This window comes from Pseudorca crassidens, chromosome Y (assembly GCF_039906515.1).
Source record: "Pseudorca crassidens isolate mPseCra1 chromosome Y, mPseCra1.hap1, whole genome shotgun sequence".
In the NCBI taxonomy this organism is placed as follows: Eukaryota; Metazoa; Chordata; class Mammalia; order Artiodactyla; family Delphinidae; genus Pseudorca; species Pseudorca crassidens.
In genome coordinates, this window is record NC_090318.1 from 20,491,159 (window position 1) to 20,514,267 (window position 23,109).

The 23,109-nt window shown below is 38.5% G+C and overlaps 1 protein-coding gene across 1 annotated transcript; it reads right to left on the bottom strand.

Annotated features, from left to right (window-relative positions):
- Window positions 1-20,976: 20,976 nt before the first annotated feature.
- Window positions 20,977-21,628, bottom strand: LOC137217818 (sex-determining region Y protein-like). The gene is given in 2 exon segments (XM_067724782.1): window positions 20,977-21,240; window positions 21,242-21,628. Coding segments are annotated over 2 exon segments (651 nt in total).
- Window positions 21,629-23,109: the final 1,481 nt, after the last annotated feature.

Sequence of the window (23,109 nt, forward strand, 5' to 3'; positions counted from 1 at the left end):
TGAGGAGGCAGGTGGACCCAAGAGGCCTCTGTTGGTACCAAGGCTCCAGATTCTTGTAGGGTTCAAGTGAAGGAGAGAAGTCTGCTATGGGTCCCTTCATTGGTAGCCAAAACTGTCAACCGAAAAAAAAAAAAAAGAGCGTAACCAAATAACTGAGAATTATGTTTTATTTGGGACTAACTGAGGACTTAAGCCCAGGGGAACACTCCCCCCGAGCTGTCTAAGAGGCTGGTTCCCAAGCTTAAGTGATCAATATGTCCCTAGCATAAAACAAAATTCTTAAGTTTTAGGTTGTGCATTTTTCTCAGTCAATACATGGGTGCTCTGAAGCCCAAAGTCACGTCCAATGGAATGGGTTCACTCAGTTATGGGCACTAATGCTTTTCCAGGCTAGTGAGGTACAGGGGGAGATCATGATGATCATCAGAGTGCAATACAGCACAGAACAATGTCCCCTTAGGTTGATGCAGAGGTGTTCCAAGTTTTGAGTCTCAACCACTTGAGGCCTCCAGGACCAATATGGTAAATGATCACCCACTGACTGTGTAGACACCATATCAATCACAAAAACTCATCTATCCTTGCACCACCTGTAACCAGTTCAGGAATGGATAGGACTTGGGGATGATAGGACCACAAGTTGAAGACAGCACACAAGGAGCTACATTTACATGGCATTTGTGTGTGTGTGTGTGTGGTACGCGGGCCTCTCACTGTTGTGGCCTCTCCCGTTGTGGAGCACAGGCTCCAGACGCGCAGGCTCAGCGGCCATGGCTCACGGGCCCAGCCGCTCCGCGGCAGGTGGGATCTTCCCGGACCAGGGAACCCGTGTCCCCTGCATCGGCAGGCGGACTCCCAACCACTGTGCCACCAGGGAAGCCCTATAATTAAATGTGTATGTGTATAACACAATTAATGTCAGTATGCCTTTTTATGTTAGTTTATTTTAATATATTTTTATTTATTTATTTGGCTTCGCTGGGTCTTAGCTGCTGCCCCGTGTGGGATCTTCGTTGTGGCATGTGGGATCTAGTTCCCAGACCAGGGATTGAACCCTGGGCCCCTGCATTGGGAGCATGGAGTCTTAACACTGGACCACCAGGGAAGTCCTACATGGCATTTTGACAGGAAGTCAGTCCCTCACAGCTTAAGACATTGAAGAGACAATGGTGTTGGGCACCAGCAATAGAGGGAATTCTGAGGAGGAGGGGGAATCAGAGGGAGTTTATGTGTCTAGGTGATATCAACAACACAGCAAAGAGAGTCTGAGTTAGGGAGTTCCAAAGGGCAGTGATGGTTTACAACTATTTTACAGCCCCAACTGTTGTCTTATATTAGCATATGGTTAGCAGATAGTACAGATTAGCAGTGCACTCTTTCACGAGGTATGCAAAGCAGAAAAAAAAAATACTGCTAAAAAATATTACTATTTGGCTGTATTTAAAACACCTGGGTGTGTTAAAACTTGAGTTTGGCACCAGTGGGCTTTTGAGCTAACTGCCTCACCATGTTATGAAAAAGTCAACAACATTTGGCCAGTGTCATGGGGGCCATCCTTAAACCAACTGTACAACAGTATATACCCCCCCAATCTGAACACAGGCACTCAAACAAATACTTGTACACAAATGTTTACAACAGAAGTACTCACAAGACAAAAGGAAGGAAGGGCCTAAACATGAATTGACTGACAAATAGATGAGCAAAATATAGTAGATGTATACAATGGAATATTCTTCAGCCATGAAAGAAATGAAGTTTGAATACATGCTACAATGTATATGAGCCTCAAAAACATTATACTTAAGTAAAGAAAGCCAGAAAGAGAAGGATACATACTGAATGATTCTATGTGTATGAAATATGCAGATAGGCAAATTCATAGAAACAAAGTAGATTAGTTATTGCCTGGACCAAGGGGAGAGGAGAGATGGACAGTGACTACTTAATGGGTACAAGGTCACTTCAGGGGGTGATGAAAATGTTTGAAGCTACTAGAAAGAGACAATGAAATGTACATTGTAAAATGCTGTGGATTTTTGCATGGATTTCGCCTCATTAGGGCAAAACCAAACAAACAAAAAAAGGCTCAGTAGCTATGTTAATTTCAGATGAAATAAATTCAGGAGAAAGAGTATTTCCAAGATAAGAGTCCATTCATGGGGAAGATATAAAAACCATCAAGGCTGATATACTTAATACCTGTGTGTCCAAATATGTATTTAAAAAATGACAGACCAAATAAGAAAAATAGATAAATGCACACAATAGGAGGTTTTAGTACTGCCAACTGAAAAAAAGATAGGTCAAATATAGGCACATCGTATGGTAAAGATAAGCAAATTCTAAGCACCATTATCCATACCTTGACAGAACTGACATTTATAAAACACCAAATCTGAAATCAAAATATGTGCAATCATTTAAAGATTTTTAAAACTCAGTCAATTTCAAAAGACTGAAATCTTAGAGTATGTTTCTGACTACAATACAATCACACTTGAAGTCAATAACAATAAAGTTTTTTTGAACAAAATATTGAAAATTAAGAACACTTTTCTGAATAATCCACAGCCAAAGAAGAAATCACAAGGAAAATATGGAAAATATTGCTAACTGAATCATAATCGTAATACATATCAACATTTGTGGGGTTCAGGCAAAGCAAGACTAATAAAGAAATTTGTGTCTTTAAACACCTCAGAGGAAGAAGAGAGGTTTAAAACCAATGACTTCAGTTCTGTAGGGGAGGAAAAATTTTCCTTTCTTCCCTTCTAGGTTCTTTGGCTGGTCTAATAATTAAATGGACATAAAAGAAGTTAGCAGAGGAAAACAAATTTAATTGCATATATACAGGAGCCCCATAAAAATAGACTCAAAGGCAGTCAGGCAATTGAGGCTATGGTTGTACAACACTGTGAATGTCCTTAATGCCATCCTGAGATAAGGAAAGTTACAGGGATCTGGGGTTACAAAGGGCAATTCACAGGAAGATGAGAAGAGCAGATGTTTGTAATGAGATAACTGCCTACCAGGCAGATAAGTCTTCCAGATAAGAAAAAAGCTGACTCTGATAGTAACTCTCTTTCTGGGCCAGGCCTCCTATTTATTTCTGGGCCAGACCCTCTGTCTAAATTCTTTGAGGCAGTTATGGGAGACAGAAGAAGCTTTTCTGGAGTCAGCTGGGTCTTGATTGCATTCAGCTCAAAATAATCCACATGCCTAAGTGATATATTTTGAGGTAGAATATTCTGCTCTCCTTCTACGTGGAGAGTTACTCATAATCACTAGTCACTGGGGAAATGCCTATCAAAAGCATGATGAGATGCCACTATACAGCCATTAGGATATCTATTATTTAAAAAGAAAGAAAAATAATACTAAGAAAGGAAAATAACATTTGCTGGGAAGACTGTGGAGAAATTGGAAACTTTGTGCACTGCTACTAGGAATATAAAATGGTATAGCTGCTACAGAAAACAGCACAGTGGTCCCATGAGAAGTTAGCCATAGAAATAACCATTATAATCCAGCCATCTTACTTCTAGATGTATCCCCAAAAGCATTAAAAGCAGAGACTCAAACAGATACTTATGTGACCATGTGCATAGCAGCATGATTCACAATAGACAAAAGGTGGAAACAACCCAAGTGTCTTTGAATGGATAAAATGGATAATTGGTTCAGCTTTCAAAATAAAAAAAATTGAACATAGCCTATAACATGGATGAAACTTGCAAACCTTTTGCTAAGTGAAATAAGCCAGACACAAAAAGACAAACATTATATGATTTCACATATACAAGGTGCATAGAATAGACAAAATCACAGAGACAGAAAGTACAATAGAAGTTACAGTGGGCTAACTTGGGGACAACTTGGTGTGCTCATTTAATGAGTAAAGAGTTTCTGTTTAGGATGATGAAAAATTTTTGGAGATGGATGGTAGTGATGGTTGTAAGACATGGTGAATGTTCTTAATGCCACTGAACTGTACACTTGAAAATGTCTAACTAATAATATTTTTGTTAAGTATCACATGAAAACAAGAAAAGAAATGAAAAGAGGATTGAAACAGATAATTTTATTTTACGTATATTTTACCACAACTGAGAAAAAAGAAGACCTCACTGAAGAGCATTCTGAGGAGACAAGAAAGTAAACATGTAAGAGTAACAGCAAAATAAATGAAAAAGGAAAGCTTCGAGAAAGTGTGAGGGGTTGGAAGAAATTAGTCCTGCTACTTCTCAAGCACAATCCAAAGACTGTACAACTGAACATTTGGTAGTTACACATGAATAGAAAGAAAGTAAAATGATGTAAACAATTTTTTAGTGGAACAGAATGAAAAGTGTAAAACTCCACCCCAAAACGTGCAAATTTCAAATCTCTGGGTATAAAAATGGACATTTTAATAATAGTACTAAGATAACTCAATTGTCATTTGAAAATATAATAAGAGCACATAACATGCATATTATACATACAAGGCCGTTAATGTTATTCATGATATAGGAAAAGGTCATGGAACCTCACTCGAAATAGGAGAACTTCAATTAAACACACACACACACACACACACACTGAGATATGATTTCTCACTTATTCTACTGACAGAATTTCAAAAACCTGACAACATATGCATCTGGCGAGGCTGTGGGTGAACCAACAGTCTCAAACTCTGCTGATGGAAATGCAAAGTGGTGTGGGATTTACCAGCACTTGATACAAGTACATATGCATTTACTCTTTGATTTAGCAATCCTGCTTCTGGAAATTTACCCTGAAGACTCACCTCTACAACTTCCTATGGTTATTTAATACAGCACTATTTGTATTGACCATGAAGTACATGTGGTGATAAAACAGAGTGAGGAAGATGGCTCTCAACTCTCTGAACTGATTTAGGGTTATTACCAGGATACACCCAGAGTGAAAAACAGTTTGAGCATATCCATACCTTTTGTGTAAGAAAGAAAGGAAACAAGAAGTTATGCATGAAGTTGCTTATTTTTGCCAAAGGGCAAGCATGAATCACCAAGGAGTGCCTAATCATGGGTGAAAATGGACTCAAATGATCTCACCACAAATACTCTATTAGTTATAAAAGAAAAATACTAGCCTTAGTGAGGAACACTCAGTGGGCACCCCCTTAACTAAGTGACTGGCCAAGTGACATAGATTGCAAATGATACATTAACACTTTTGTAATATTTGTGTCAAGAATTCATAACTGAATCTAACCTTGAGGAAACATCACACAAACCCAAACTGGGGGGCTATCTGCTATTGGGAAGGGGAAATTTTTCCTTTCCCATACAGCAATTTGGTTATTTTCCTGGTTGAATAATTTAAGTGATGTAAGACAACTTACCATTCTGAGCAAAGAAAAGAGATAGGGTCCCGGGGCTGCCATGGATAGGAGGGCCATTCCCAGGATGAGGACAAGAAAAGCAGATATTTAGTGATTAGATGTTTTCCCTTTGTAGGGGTTCAGAAGCAACCTCCCCAAGATATGCCACTTTTGCATGGGGATTGTTTTGACCTGAAGGCAATGGAGACCCTGTGGGTACAAGAAAAAATGTCCCCCTCTCAAATACCTGGGAGAATTAAAATTGGGAATTGTTCCCAGAAAAATGTTATTATCGGAGGTAAATTTTATCTAACTGGTCCTGGTACTGGAAAGCTTTATCAAAAGTCCAGGTTCTCGTTCAACTCGTGGAAAAAGAATTTCGGTGAGGAATACAGAGGGAAACGCGCACACACACACGCGCGCGCACACACACACACACACACACCACTGAGGCTGAGGAGCAGAGAACAGAGAAGCAGTTTATTCAGGGCAGAAGCAAAAGGAAATAGAAAAGAGTGAGATTGTCCTTAGGAGTGAGAGACATCCTGGAGCGTTTTTGAATCCCCTTTTATGTTATTTTTAGCCCTTTGAATGGGTGGGGTCTTTTTGATCGGGGTGGGACATTCATTGAGGGTAGGGTTGAGGTGTGGCCTGGATTGCACCAGCTTGCATCCATCCCCAGTCCTAAGCATTTATATCTTCAACCCACCCAAACATGCACTCTTAGAGCCGTTTTCCTTTACGGCTTGAGCGCCACACATGCAAGGTCGTACAGGGTCATCAGCAGCCTGTGCGTTTTTACTGTTCATGTTCCATGGTTTCCATGGTCTGAGTTTCTTGCTCAGATGCTACAAAATTTCTGTTTTAGATGCAATGCCTCCATGCATCTTGACCTCATTAAGTGCAAAGCAAGGAGGTAGCTTTGCCTTCTGCCTTAATTCCTGTACATGAGGAAGCTGTCCTTGGGCCCAGCCCTGTCTTTCCTGCCTCAGTCCCATCTGAATAGCAGTTAGAGATATTTGAATGTTAACTTTGCTGAATTTAATTACTGAACTGTGGTCTTTTGTCATTTTGTCTTGAATGCAAACTAAAATATTGAGGGGTAAAGAATCATGATGTATGCAACTTATGAAAAGTTTCCATGGAAAAACTTATAATATGTATACTCATGTAAAGAAAACATTAATGCAAATGCATTGACATGTTTACAATTTTTGAAACTAGTTAAGGGCACACAGCTTCTTTTTTTAGTTTGCGGTAGTCTTACAACTTTTCTGAAAGTTTGAAATTATTTCATATGGAAAAGTTTAAAAGTAATGAAATAAAATATATATTAATGATGCTAACAAGTTTATGGCAAATTATGGAAAGATGGTGTGTCTGTGTATATGTAAAAATCAAAATTGAAAAGCAGCAAATTACAGGACAGAACGCACAGTAAGTAGGGTCATATATCTGTGTAATATGTTCATGAACACTTTTTATAATGGTATCTCTAGGGAACAGTTTTTTAAAGGATTCTCTTTTTATTCTGTAACATCAAATTCACATTTAAAAAAATGTTAAACATATATGTAATGTAATATTTGGAATGTGAAAAATGCCTTTGTGGTTCAGTGTATTACTTAACTACGAATATAATTCTAACACTTAAACAATCCATCTAAGAAAAACATTATTATCTCACCCTTCATCAAATTACAGCTGAGAGGCAAAGATTTTTTTTAATGAATCATTCATTTACTACAACACTTTACATGAAAATTGGATTGACTTACTTGTAAGACAATTTTTAATTAATACTAAAGCCTTAGATTTGGATTGTAAAAAAAAAAATCCTGATTTATTAAAGAAAAGGGTGATCGAAAAAGGACAGTAAAATCTTAGTTACACTTTGGATGAAAGTCTAAATGTCAGTAAGCACTATTTGCCTCATTTTCCTACAGGGAAATTGTGTTCTAAGAGTTTGGTTTTGCATTTGAATTCAAATGTTCTTTTTTTTCTCAAGTAATTCACAATGATTTGTATATCCTACCATTCCTTTTTTTTTTAATAATGTCTTTTTATTTATTTATTGGCTGAGTTGGGTCTTTGTTGCTGCGCATGGGCTTTCTCTAGTTGCAGCGAGTGGGGCCTACCCTTCACTGTGGTGCATGGGCTTCTCATTGTTATGGTTTCTCTTGTTGCGGACCACGGGCTCTAAGCGTGCAGGCTGCAGCAGTTGTGGCTTTTGGGCTCCAGAGCTCAGGCTCAGTAGTTGTGGCACATGAGCTTAGTTGCTCCTCGGCATGTAGGATCTTCCCCGACCAGGGCTTAAAACCGTGTCCCCCACATTGGCAGGTGATTTTTAACCACTGTCCCACCAGGGAAGACCTATCCTACCATTCTTAATTCATTTACCTTAGTGAATTCTTACTCAGCAAACCTCCTATATTTCCATTATTATTTCATCCAGAGGCACACAAGTGATTAAGCTTGCATTTACTTGCTTTGAGCTTACTCTGAGAAAGGCACCGTATGCTCAGTTCAAAGAAGCCCAAACCCACCATCTCCTTGTACAATGTCACCTCCATGATAGATTGAGAAACAAACATGAGTGGGAGGTGGTCTCCAAGGTGTTTGTAACTACACAAAGAACAGAAAGGGCACAACTAAATTTGTGTATCAATTGCAGTTGACTGAAAGTAATTATCCACTAAAGAAATGGTTTTGGCATTGGCGAGGTGCATTTTATAAAAGCTATAACCTTAAAATTAAATTACTTTCATGCTTGGAGACACTTTGGTGGACTTAATATAAAATGCTAATTGAAATATCTCTGGGGGTGGAGAGGGGGAACCCCTGTCTTTTCTTCTGAAAAATATCTGTACAGGTTCGGGGTAAAAGCAAGTGTGAAAAAATTGCCTTTGTTATTAATAGGGGCTGCCTTCTTTGAGAGTCCCCCCAACAAACCCCATATTTATTGTTTGCCAAGTTAGTGTGGTTGTTGAAACTAAATCCAAATAATGAGAGGATTAAGTAGATTCTAAGGTTGCTTAAATTTGAGAAAAACATTTTAAATCATATTTATGATCAGAGTTTCACATGGCAACCACTAAGAAGCAATTTAATGGTTCTTTTTTCAAAATGTTGATGTGATGAAATAAAGAGATCTAAGGGGGGAAATAATTTGATTAATATCCTAGTGTTAAACAAGATTTGAAACTTTTCTGAATCTTCTTTAGAGTATTTTCATTGTGGAGCAAGAACAAATGTATTTCTTACCATAATGAGTAAATGCTAAAAATTAATCAATTTCAAGTATTTTTTAATGTTTCTTTTTTTTTCTTAATGAAAAGGAGCTTTTTCACATCACAACAAGTGGAAGCAAACTTACACAGTCAAAAATTATTTTGGTTGACATTAAGAGAATTCAGGTTAGGCCCAATACCATAACATGCAACATCAACCCTAAATATTCTTATTTTTACTGTCTTTATTTCAGCAAACAAAATCCCTAAGTTTGGAAATGGGTTTAAACGTCCAGTGTTGGCTTTTGAACTGAACCTCTGTTCAACATTTCAAAACACTTAATCATACCAAATGTTAAGGGGGGGAAGAAAATTACCTTTGTCTAAAGGAAATTTCTCCTATCTCTATGACAAACAGACTTTTATAGCTTAAAGCAAGGTGCTTAGGGTACATCCAAGGGAACTTCAAGGCACTATTTTCACTGATGTCCTCATTTGAAAGGTTCATTTCCAAGGCCATTAAGAGAGACTTTTCTGGATCATCATGTTGCCAAGAGACTTATTTAGCTCTTAAAAATTTACCTACATCTCAACAGAACAGAGAAAAAAATTAAAAATTTTCTACAGGAAATACTCTAAGGAAAATGAAGAACAAAAATCCCTTGCTCCATTTGACAATAAAGGAAGAAGAAATTTTATTGTTCTGTAGTCTCACAAAAAGGTCCTGAACAAACATGAAGAACACCTTTAAATGCTACCCAACCGCAGCTTAGAACTCCTTTTGTTTACACATTATACTCCTGTCATTTTGTTAATCTCTCTGACTTAATCTACCCATTTTGCATTGTCTCAATCAAAAAAAAAAGAAAAAAGCAGAATTTACTGATCATTTGAATCAGCATAGAGATTTTGAAGAACCACAATAAGATTAAAACAAAACAAGACAAAAAAGGAGACTGAATATAACCTAGAAATTCCAAGGAGGAAGAGCAATGAGGGAATACTTGCCCTAGAGGAAAATAAAGCATTAAGTTTATGACTATCCTAAATATCACTACACACCCTCACTTTTAAGGTTAGAATTTAAGCGACCAACAATTCCAAATTTTGCCACTCATTCTGGTGAGCAGGTATTGAAACCTCATACATTGCTGGTGGAAATATGAAATAGTGCATACAGTCTGGAAATTCTTGGGAAGGTTCTTACAAAGTTAACACTACCACTCCCCCATGACCCAGAAATTTCACTCCAAGGTGTTGGTCCAGGTAAACTGTTTACTTGGAGACCTGAACTCCACTTTTCACGGCAAGTATTAATAAAACCCTCAAACTGAAAACAACTCAAACTTCCATCAGCAACAGTTTTCATAAACTGCTGTAGATTCACACAAACTTTAAGCTCAGTGAAATACGAATTGTGTGGTTCTGTTCATATCAAGCTCAGGCAAAACTAGTCTCTCATGATAGAAATTATGCCATTGATAGGGGAAACTGACTGCAAAATAACACAGGGAACCTAACTGGGTTATAACTCAGGTATAAGTGTTTCTTAAAACTCATCAACCTGGAAATTTAAGACTCTGTGCATGATAGGTCATGTAGATTATACTTTTTTTTTAATGTAACCCAATATGAGACAAAATATTAATTAAATTAATTAAAACATTAGAATCCTCCTAAAAGATATCTGTATAGTTTGGGGGTATCCTAAGAGAGCCAGAAGCAGATCTATGTACACACAGAAAATGGAGGGAATGATAAAGTGACACTTCATATCACTGGTTCAATAGTTAATGAATATCTATTCAAATAAATGAGTGATAGATATTTACATGACTCTTCCACTAAAATAGTTTTCTACACGGAGCAATTATTCTCATGGTAATAATGACAGTGAGTAGCTAGTCCTTTACTAATGCCGACATCTCCTTTAAGTACCTTATATACATGTAGTCATTGAATCTAATACACTTTAGCATATGTAGTCTTCAAAGCATCCCAGTGAGGTCAGTCTTATTGTTGTTGTTGTTACTATTGTCAACAACAAATTGGCACTTGCCAACTACCTCTACAAGGAATAAGTCATGTGGTCCTGTAGCTGCTGATTTTCAACACCCCCTGAAAGTATTTCAGGGTGGAGAGCAGAAATGAGGCACTCTGTGCTCTGGGAAAACTGGCAGAAGAAATCTTCAGATAGTTAGATATTTTCAGAAGAAGATTTTATGAGCCCAAATCTTGTATATCCTCATATCTAGAAAAGCACTAAAATCCTTCATGGTGACAACTGCTCCTTGTGCCTAGCATTAACCTTCACGACACTAGCAGAAATCTTCTGCAAAAACAAATATGTGCTCGATTGTATGTACTCCCTCTTCACCAAAATCACATATATACTGACCTTCCACCCTACTTCTTTGGAGCAGTTTCTCAGAACTATCTGAAATGCTGTCTCTGGAGCAATAGTCCTTATTTTGCCCCAAATAAAAATTGACTCACAACTCTCACATTGTGCATTCTTTTAAAGTTGACAGCTTTATGGCAACCATGAAGAAAGGACCCAGTGTGGACTTTTCTCCTTCACTTGAACCCTATAAGGAAACGGAAACATGGTACCAACAAAGGCCCCTTCTGCTCATCCACCTCCTCAGAGAGTCCAGAAAAATTTGGGTAAGTCTCTCCTTGTTCTTAGACTTCTTGTATTTGTTGATGATCCTGAGTTTTATTTGGTGGTGTATAGCAGGTATGTGTCCCCTCCCAGTTGAAAGTTACTGGGGGTGGGGGTCCTGGTTGAAAGATACCAGGAAAATACCTACCCAGATGAAAGACATTGGGTTGGTGGTGGGGAAGGCGGTGGTGGTGGGGAGCCTGGTTGAAAGACTCCAGGGGAATACCCACTGAGTGGAAAGCTCTGGGTGGGGCTCAGTTGAAAGATACTGCAAATACCCACCCAGGTGAAAGGTACTGGGCGCCCGGGCCTGGTTGAAAGATATCAGGGTTTGCTCAGCTGTAGGAGACTGAGTGGTCTTGGCTGAGTGCTTTTCCTCAATTTGACTGCCTTAATAGAACTTGTTGGCATAAGAGTGAAGATATTACATAGGAGCTTTTTTGCTCTGAAGAAAAGGGACAAGATTTCTTCTGGTGGTTATGGCTTTCTCAGGCGACTGAGAAATTTATGGGAGTGGTGGAAGCAGCATCCTCATACCGTGCAGTGGTCCCATAGGGAAGCCCACTCATTAATTAAAACACTGTAGACTGAAATGTTTCCTTTATTATTTCTATTAGCTTTAATTACGTGTTTAAATTAAAATCCTCAGCTATTAAAAGCTTAATTTCTTGTGAAAACTAAGAAGTAAGAAATTATGAACTGTCCTTTACATTAGCATTCTGTAGATTAGTGAACATAATCAGTGATTATGTTCAGTGATCCAAGCACCTGTTGTGACCTTAGAACACCAAAGGGAGAAACTGAGAAACCTAAGAGGGCTGAAACGACTCTAGGGTGATGCCTAGAGGAGTTTAGCTCACAAAGAACACACTGGCCCACCACACAATTTCACTAGTGTTTTTTTATCCCTGACAAATTCAACTTTAAACTGGGAAATAGAGCCTCTCAAACACAGAAACAAGGGGTGACAGAAAGCCAGCTTCTGACTAGTACCTCAGCCAGGTTTATGTATGTACAAAAACTCATACCTGCAAGTACCTACTTAATTGGGGAAATTATACTAAAGGAGATATCAACCTAAAATGACAAAACTGTGGTTCTTTTGATATTCCAAAATTGACATTTTTGCACGCACAGTTAGAAATTGCCAGCCATAAGACCAAACAGACTGAATGGAATGCTAACTTTGATTGGTATTCAGAAGCTTCTAAAAGAGGAAATGATAGAGTAAATTCTTGAAACTATATCAGAACTAAAGAAGGTTACCAGCCCTCTGTCTCTGACTCAGTCTCTCCCTCTGGCCCTCCCATGGGTCCTCTTCTGTCTGAACTGCCCGGCCCAGATGCCGTCTCTTTCCCTCTTCCAGCTCTTCCACCCCCTGCTGCTCCCCTCTCCCCAGCAAAGGAGGATAAAAAGTCAGAAGTGATTATAGCTCCCTTTAATGAGAAACCTATGACAGGGAGAGATGAATCATCCTCAGTGCTTACGTACACACCCTCGACCCAAACAGAACTTAGATCCTTGCCTAAGGAATTTCCCGATCCAAGTCAGGATCCATGGGGAATTGCTAAGGAATTTGAATTAACCATCCAGACCTACGAGCCCGGGTTTTCAGACCTATATCTATTAATACAGCTATTAGTTCTGAAAGCAAAGAAAGGGAATGGATAGAGAAGGCAGAATGGAAATGCCCCATAATGGATTTGGAATTACATACTCCAGAGGCTCACACTGAATGCAAGGAATTAGCTCAGAAATTACTCGAAATTATCCCAGAGCTTTTTCCAAAAAACGTACACTGGACAGAGATTCAACAGTGCAAGCAAAGATTGGATGAATCTATTCTGGATTACTATGAATGGTATGAAGGAAAAAAAAGAAAACTTTTAAGCAATGCTCTGGCTCAACACCTGAATCATTCTCTAAACACCGAAATGATACTCTGCTTAACTCTGCCTTTTTATGGATTTCTCAGGGTATATGCCCAGCAGTGGGATTGCTGGGTCATATGGTAGTTCTCTTTGTAGTTTTTTAAGGAACCTCCATACTGTTCTCCATAGTGAGAGAACTATGGAGAATATGGGGTCTCCTTTCCGCAGGCTGCAGGTTCGTCGTTCCCGTTGTTTTTGGTGTCTGTCCCTGTGGGTAAGTTTGTTTCAGTGGCTTGTGTAGGCATTTTGGTGGAGGGGACTGGTGCCTGTGTTCAGGTGGGTGGGGCTGGATCTTGTCTTTCTTGTGGGTAGGGCTGCATCCTGTGGCGTGTTTTAGGGTGTCTGTGAACTTAGTATGATTTTAGGCAGGCTCTCTGCTAATGACTGGGGTTGTGTTCCTGTCTTGCTAGTTGTTTGTCATGGGGCATCCATCACTGGAGCTTTTTGGCCATTGGGTGGAGCTGGGTCTTAACGTTGAGATGGAGATCTGTGGGAGAGCCCTTGCCAATTGATATTATTTAGGGCTGGGAAGTCTCTGGTGGTCCAATGTCCTGAACTCAGCTCTCCCACCTCAGAGGCTCAGGCCTGACACCTGGCCAGAGCCCCAAGACGCTGTCAGCCTCACGGCTCAGAGGAAAAGTGGGAAAAAAGGAAAGAAAAAATGATAATAAATAAATAAATTAAATAATTAAAATATTAAAATTAAAGAGTAATTAAAAGAAGAAGGAGAGAGCAACAAAACAAATTCACCAATGATAACAAGCACTAAAATCTATACTAAGTTAAACATAAAAATCAGGAACAAGTCAGTCGCAGACAGCAAACCCCAAGTCTACCGTTGTTCCTAAAGTCCACCTCCTCAATTTGGGATGATTTTTTGTCTCTTCAGATATTCCACAGATGCAGGGTACCTCAAGTTGATTGTGGGGATTTAGTCCGCTGCTCCTGAGGCTGCCTGGAGAAATTTCCCTTTCTCTTCTTTGTTCTCACAGCTCCTGGGGTTCAGCTTTGGTTTTGGCCCCACTTCTGTGTGTAGGTTGCCCTCAGGCTTCTGTTCCTATCCAGAAAGGATGGAGTTAAAGCGGTGGCTGATTAGGGGGCTCTGGCTCATTCAGGCTGGGGGGAGGGTGGGGTAGAGTAGACATAATTGGAATGCGGGACGAGCCTGCGGCAGTGGAGGTTGTGGTGTCTTTGCACCAGCCTGAGGCACGCCGTGTGTTCTCCCGGGGAAGTTGTCTCTGGATCACGGGACCCTGGCAGTGGTGGTCTGCACATGCTCCCGGGAGAGGAGGTGTGGATAGTGACCTGTACTAGGACACAGGCTTCTTGGTGGCTGCAGCAGCAACCTTAGTGTCTCATGCCCGTCTCTGGCGTCCGCGCTGGTAGCCGCAGCACGCACCCATCTCTCGAGCTGGTTTAGGCAGTGCTCTGCCTTCCGTGGGCAGACAGGGAAGGAATCCCCTCTCCTCGCACACCTTGAAACAATGGTCTCTTGGCCCTTAGGGCTGGACTCTTAGATCCAGACTTTTTCCCAGACTCCCTCATGGCTAGCTGTGATGCACTATCTCCCTTCAGGCTTTGTTCACGCAGCCAACCCCAGTCCTCTGCCTGGGATCTGACCTCTAAAGCCCGAGCCTCAGCTCCCAGCCACCATCCACCCAGGTGGGTGAGCAGACAAGCCTCTCAGGCTGGTGAGTGCTGGTCGGCACCAATCCTCTGTGCCGGAATCTCTCCACTTTGCCCTCTACAACCCTGTTGTTGTGTTCTCCTCCGAGGTTCCGAAGCTTCCCCCACCTCCGCCAGTGAAGGGCTTCCTAGTGTGTGGAAACTTTTCCTCCTTCACTGCTCCCTCCCCGTGGCGTAGGTCCCATCCCTATTCTTTTTTCTCTGTTTTTCCTTTTTTCTTTTGCCCTACCCAAGTACATGGGGAGTTTCTTGCCTTTTGGGAAGTCTGAGGTCTTCTGCCAGCGTCCAGTAGGTGTTCTGTAGGAGCTGTTCCCCGTGTCGATGTAGTTTTGATGTATTTGTGGGGAGGAAGGTGATCTCCACATCTCACTCCTCCACCATCTTGGAGACCCACCTCCACTGTCTTTCTTACAATTATCAATATTAATACTTAGTTCTTGTAAATGTCGACCTTGTCCTAGGTACTTTATATAATTTACTGTTTGAACCTTTGTACACCTTAAGTTATGTAGCCTTTACACTATCCCAGAGAGGTAAGTTTTTCTTTTGTTTTTGTTGTTGTCATTTTATTATTATTAATACTAGCTTGTTCTTTGATAACGCCAGCCTCCATCTAATCACTTTATATACACTTCCTCATTAAATCCTCGTATACCTTAACTTATTTAGCCTCTGGAGCATCCCAGTGATGTGGTTTTTTTTCTTCCTTTTGTTATTATTATTATACCATTTTCATTAAAATTATTACCAGTTAGTCCTTTAGTAAACCTGAACTCTGACTTGATATGCTATAAACATTTAATCATTGAATTATACACCTTAACTTATTTAGACTTTACAGTATCCCAGTGACGTAGGTTTTGTTTGTTTTTATTTATCACTATTATTGTTATTATTACTAGTTATTTTTAATAATGTTGATCTCTGTTCTATGTACTTTATGTAAATTTACTCATTGAATTTAGGTACTTTAATTTATTTAGTCTTCACGGCCTAGGGTTAAGGTAGTTTCCTTTTTGTTTTTTCATATTATTAATCGCAATCATTATTACTAGTTAGTTCCTTAGTAAGGTAGACGACTTCTATGTATGTTACATGCACTTACTCATTGAGCCCTTATCCACGTAAACTTTTTAATCTTCAAAGTATCCCACTGAGGTAGGTTTTTTTGTTGTTATATTATTATTATTGTTACTGGGGAATTCTTTATTAATGCTGATCTCTATTCTAAGTACTTAGTATACATTTATTCATTGACTCCTATACACTTTAAAATATTTTGTTTTCACAGATTCCAGTTAGGAAGGTTTTGCTATTGTTCTTCTTTCTTCTTATTAATAATGAAAACTAATATTACCAGTCAGTTCTTTACTGATGCCAACCTCTGTTCTAAGTACTTATATAGATGGACTCATTCAATCACTCTTATACACCTTAGCTTATTTACTCTTCACAGCATCCCAGTGAAGTAGAGTTTGTTGTTTTTTATTATTTTTGTTTTATTATTTTTATTGCCAGTTGGTTTTTATTAGTGCTGACCTCTGTTGAAAGTGCTGTGCATACATTTACTCATTCAGCCCTATACACCTTACTTAGTTGTCACAGATCTCACACAGTAGGTTTTATTGTTATTTTATTGTTATCAGTAATAATTTGTTATTATTCTTTATAGTTAGTTCTTTATTACTTTCATATATTTACGGTTTGAATCCTATAAACCTTAACTTATTTAGTCTTTACAGTATGCCAGTGAGGTAGGTTTTGATGTTGTTTTTTTTGTTTTTTTTTTTTGCGGTATGCGGGCCTCTCACTGCTGCGGCCTCTCCCGTTGTGGAGCACAGGCTCCGGATGCACAGGCTCTGGACACGCAGGCTCAGCGGCCATGGCCCACGGGCCCAGCCGCTCCATGGCACGTGGGATCCTCCCGGACCGGGGCACGAACCCACGTCCGCTGCATCGGCAGGCGGACTCCCAACGACTGCGCCACCAGGGAAGCCTTGATGTTGTTATTTTATTATTATTTATATATATATATATATATATGTTAGCTCTTTAGAAAATTGACATCTGTTCTAGTACTTTATAAATACTTATTCATTCATTTCTATATGCATTAATTTAGTTAGTTTTTTTTTTAATTAATGCTTGTCTTTAACTACTTCAATACATTTATCAAATTCTATAATCCTGGAATGCTATAGTCTTTAATCTTTACAAAATACCATTGAGGTATGTTTTGTTGTTATAATTGTTGTTGTTGTTGTCGTTATTACCACTTTGTTCTTTACTAATGCCAGACTCTGTTGTAAGCCCTTTGGGTACATTTACCTATTGAATCCTACACACCTTAACTAATTTAGTCTCCACAGCATCCCAGATAGGTAGATTTTGTTTTGTTTTGTTTTTGGTTATATTATTATTATTGTTTACTATTACTAGTTAGTTCTTTACTAATGCTGACCTCTTTTCTAAGTAGTTTGATATATTAACTCATTCAGTCCTATACACTTTAACATATTCAATGAGTGAGGTAGGTATTATGTTATTTGTATTTTTATTATTAATAGTCCTTATTATTATTACTTGTCTTTTTACTAATGCCATCCTCTTTTCTAAGTTCTTTAGACACGTTTATTCATTCAGTCCCTATATGCCTTAACTTACTAAATCTTTCATAGTATCCCAATGATATATTTTTGTTTGTTTTCATTATGTATTATTATTATTGTTGTTGTTACTAGTTAGTGTTTTATTAATGCCAAGCTCTGTTCTACGTACTTCAATACACTTATTCATTGACTCCTCTACACACTCACGTAGACTTCACAGCACCCATGTAGTAGGTTTTCTTTGTTTATCATCATCATGATTTCATTACAACTTAGCCTTTGCTAATCTTGACCTCTGTTCTTACTACTTTATATACATTTATGCATTGAATCCTACTCATCTTAATTTCTTTAGTGTTCACAGCATACCACTGAAGTATGTTTTGTTGTTATCTTAGTACTATTATTATTATTACTATTGCTATTGTTATTATTGGTTAGTTCTCTACCAATGCTGACCTCTGTTCTTAGTACATTGTGTACCTTTACTCATCGCACCCTGTACACCTGAACTTATTTAATCTTCACAGCATCCCAGTGGTATCATTGTTTTTTAAGTATTACTATTAGTTAGTTCTTTAAAAATCTGAGCCTCTAGCCTCTAGCTTTGAATCATATATACTTTAATGTATTTAGTTTTCCCAGTGTCCCACTGAAGTAGGTTTGGTTGTTTTTTGTTATTATTAATTTTTGCAATTATTACTAATTACTTCTTTACTAATGCCATCCTCTGTTCTAAGTACTTTGCATATTTACTCCTTGAATCTTATATACCTTTACTTATTTAGTCTCATAGCATCCCAGTGAGGAGGTTTTGTTGTTGTTATCATTATTATTATCATTATCACTGTCATCGTCACCATTACTATTAATAGTACTCTAATAATGTCGACCTCTAAGTATGTTAAATATATTTACTCTACATCTTTATGCCCCTTAGTTTCTTCAGTCTTCACAGCACCTCAGTGAAGTAGGAGATTTTTTGTTCTTTTTATTTTTGGTTATCATTTTTACTATTTAGTTCTTTGCCAATGCCTACATCTGTTCTAAGTACTTGAAATACATTTACTCCTTGAAGCCTATACATCTTTAAGTAATTTAGTCCTCTCTGTATCCCACTGAGGTAGGTTGTCACTGATATTTTGTTATTATTACTATCATCAGTTGTTAGTTTGTTACCAGTGCTTACCTCTGTTCTAAGAACTATGTGTATTTTCACTCCCAGCATACTATATACCTTCACTTATTTAGTCTTCATAGTATCTCAGCGGGTGTGTTTTGTTCTTGTTATTTTGTTATCATTATTATCATTACCAACTAGTTTTTTAATAATCTTTAGTTTTGTTTTTAATACTTTATATACTTTTACTCACTGAACCAGCATACACCTTCACTTATAGAGTCTTCCCTGCAGCCCAATGGGGTTGGCTTTGTTTTTGTAGCTGTTCTTTTATTTTTGTTTATTATTCTTATTATTACCATTAATTTTTATTATTACTGCTACCTAAAGGTGAAGAAACTGAGGGCCAGACATGTAAAGGAAATAGTTCAATGTCAGGTCTGGTAAATGGCAAAGAAAGGAGTCAGATCCAGGTTGCATCTGGAGGCCATGCTATTACTTCATACCATTAAATGTTTTTTTAAATGTTGGCATTTTAAAATATGGCAAATATTCATTATAAATATAAGAATACTTCTTATCAATACTTGCTAAAACAAACACTTGCAAAAAATATGCAAAAGCATCCGTTTATTTCCTAGGTATATTCTCGGAAGATATTCATGTAAATACTCTCTCATGGACAGGTATACAAATGTACTAAGGACGTCATATCTGTAATGACTAAAACCAGAAGTTTTTATGGACATTACATGTCCATAAAAATAAAATAAAATGAAATATACACAGTAATTTCTAAAGCAAACCAACTGAATGTGACCGACATTATATTAAACAAAAGAAACTAGACATAATATTTTATATTTTCATTTATTTGAGGTTCAAGAAAGGGAAAAATAACCTATTTTGATGAAGGTCATAGTGGAGGTTATTTCTGAACACGTGGAAAGAGAGGTGTTAAACATAAAGCACAAATACGTAAAAATGTATGTAAAATATTTTAAAATACAAGGTAGTTTAGGCAGTTGTTTAAAAGGTTATTACAACGTACAGTTCTCATTTGGGCTGCATGAATCTCCGATTAAGAAATACTGTTTCTGGAACAAGTCAGTCTTTGAAGATAACTCCCTTTTTACCCTGAACTTTCTTTCAAAAACCTGACATTTCATTCTAATACATACTATTTTCGTGTTTTGAGTTTTATTGTTTGAGGTATTTTTTAAAGGTTTGGAATATATGTATTGGAAAGTTGACTTTGATATATATCATATGATGTGATACGTATTGACCATCGGCTTATTTTTATTCCAAAAAGTGATGCTTTTCTTTGCAAACTGCCAGGTTTTCTACTTTAGCCTGTATGCAAATTTTATAATGCCTTTGACTTATATTTTCACTGACATCTCATCAGGTTAACCAGACGGGGGGCTCCCTCCTCCCATCGCCCACCTCACCGCCATAATCTGAATGGTTCATATCCTCGACATGATACCTCTCTCTCTCCCCCTCTTTCTCCCCCCTCTCCCTCCCTCTCTCTCTCTCCCTCTCCTTCTCTCTCCCTCCTTCCCTCGCTCTCTCCCTCTCTCTTCCTTGCAGGAACGTAATAGTTAAGCGGCAATAGAAACAAGTACCTTGCCATTGCTAAAAGAAAAACTTCGGAAAAGAGGCGAAACCGTGAGTCCCATAGGAGCTAACTAAAGATTTCTTTTTACCCGATAGACGTTATAATTGGTTCAAAATAGAGGTCGAAGCGTGCAGAGTTGGTGCGGACTGAAGGAATTGAGTTGCAAATGGCAGCGAAACTGGTTTTTCCACAACGGGAATAGGACCCAACATAAACTGTCAAAGAAGATAGAATGTACATATGTATTCACTAATTAGGGAGTGGTTTAGGAGTTAGGAAGATTTCCATCGAAGTGCGACATTTTTTCCCTATACCATAAATCCGTGAGTGTTTCTCGAAGCACTATAGTTTTGAGTTACAGTATTTAAAATAAAGAGTGAGAATTCTATTGTCTATGCTGACGATTACCGGACTACTATCATATACGAACACCTATCTAATGGCCAATCTCGGGAACAACTAAAATTAGATATGAAAATATTTCCACCGATAGGAAAAACAGATGGCCTTTGAATTCAAGCAGTTTCAGTGCTGTTAAGATACTTTCTTAATAGTTAGTATTCTTTCAAGCAGTCATAAACAAAGGTTCAGTCATATTGTAAGGTCCTAATTCTTTATATGTTAAACATGTTTATGTGACTTATTTTGAAATTAAGTCACAGGTGAAATAATAGTAAAATTGAGATGAATAGGGCCTTTGATAGCGAGAGTAAGGAAACCAGCATCGAAAATAAACGTGAGAAAGTTCGGGCTCTGAACTATAGTAAAAGGGGACGTCCGCAGGTCTGCGTAGCCTGTGTTACCCTATTGTGGCGCAGGCTTGTCCAGCTGCTGCGATGCTCCTGTGGCAGGAGTGAGCTGCTTATGTTCGTGGGCTGTGAGTGGCTTAACCGGCTTTCCATTCGTGAACGTGTGGCCTTGGCGCAACCGTCCTTGGATGGGAAGGGGTACAACGTCTCCTCTATGTGCATTCGGCTGCACAGTACTGAAGAGTCTGCGGGAAGCGATTTCTGTGGCCTCTTTGGCCTTCCGACGAGGTCGATATTTATAGCCCGGGTATTTGTCTCGGTGCATGGCTCGTAGTCTCTGTGCCTCCTCGAAGAATGGCTGCTTTTCGGCTTCTGTAAGCATTTTCCAGTCGTATCCCAGGCGCTTACTGATCTCTGAGTTTTGCATTTGGGGATTCTCTAGAGCCACCTTTCGCCTTTGATCACGAGACCACACAATGAAAGCGTTCATGGGTCGCTTGACGCGGTCCTGGCCGCTCTCTCTACAATTTCCTCCGGTTTCACACCGATCATTCGCGCTACCGTTGTCCGTCCACAGTAGGGAATGTGCTTTCCCAAAGTCGAGGATATTTCGTTGCTGTACCGCTGGGCTGTAATCCTCACCGTGCACAGTTCTGAACATGGCACAAGCGTATGATTGCACCGTTTAAAAAGGGTGAGGAATCAAAATTCGAAGGTGCAAGTATTACGAAAATTATCTTGCTATTCAAGGGTTATTTCTACTAGGGACTGACTGACTACAGCTTTTGCAGTGAAATACGTACCTCTCCGCCCCCAACACCTCCCCTCAATACCGCCCCCGGCCCTCAGCCAAAGCCCGCCCAGCCAACCTACCTATTCTCAAGGGAAACTATTTAATACGATTGTAACGCTCTGCTTTCTGCTTTGTTTATATCTAATCAAAACCGCTGAAGGTGCTAAAACACCTGCTTTAAAATACAAACTTTGTCATTATAAAGCTATTTTATTATCCCCTTAAGGCAAAGGATGAAGGTGCAGCAGAGATACTAATGAATTTTTTATCGTTATGAATGTAAGTGAGTATTATCTTAAACACAAAGCTTAAAGACAACCTGAACCTGTTAGCCATTAGAACACACAGGATACTGAATTCACGCTAATCATGATCCTTGTTTCTTCACTTCTACCTAAAGTACAATTGAAAATTCTATATCAGTATTCCAGTGGCAAGTAACTCGGAATTCTATTATCTATGCTGACGATGATCGGAATGCTAATATATACTAAAACCTATTTAATAGGCAATCTTAGAAACAATTAAATATAAAAAATGTTCCATTGAAGAAAAACAAATGACCTTGGAACCCAAGCAGTTCCGTCGTGTTAATGTAACACTTAAAAGGGACTGGGTTTTTGTTTTGGCGGGGGTGGGGGGGTGGGGGGGGTGGGGTGTGGTTTGAGAGGGTAGGCTATACAGAAGTATACTTGTCATTCTCTACTGCACTTTTACATAACGGATGATCAAAACTAAACAAAACAAAAAAGAACAATGTTTTAGAAATCTAAGTTTCTAAATTATAGCTATCAATTTGTCGTCGTCTTTTATATTCTAGGTCAAACCTAGGACAAAATTTAAAAGTCATACTTTACAAAGTGAAATAAGTGAATACCTGCTCCAAATAAATCCTTAAGGCAAAATTGGGAGTTTTGATAAAATATTTGCATGTAATAAAATAGGAGAAATCTTCCCCAAGTTTTAAAACTGTATTTGGAAAATGGGAGTAAAAATTATAGACTGCACAGGACATAACCTATGAAAAATTAAAATAAAAAAAATCTCACTGAGACTGCCAAAGAGTGATGCCAAAATTCCTAAGAAAATAAAACTTAAATGATCCCTGCATTACATGCAAAAAATCTGCATAACCAAATGTGATTTAAGCAATAAGACATCTGATACAATGAATAATAGAAACTCCAAACAAAAATTAACTTAACCAAAAGACATATCTAAATCCCATAATCTGTATCCTGTCATCAAAGTTTAGTATTCAAGATCAAAATAAAATGTGAAAATATTGTTACCTGGTCCAATTTGAAACAGGCATCTTACTACAGAATCAAATGTTTAAATTGCACTCA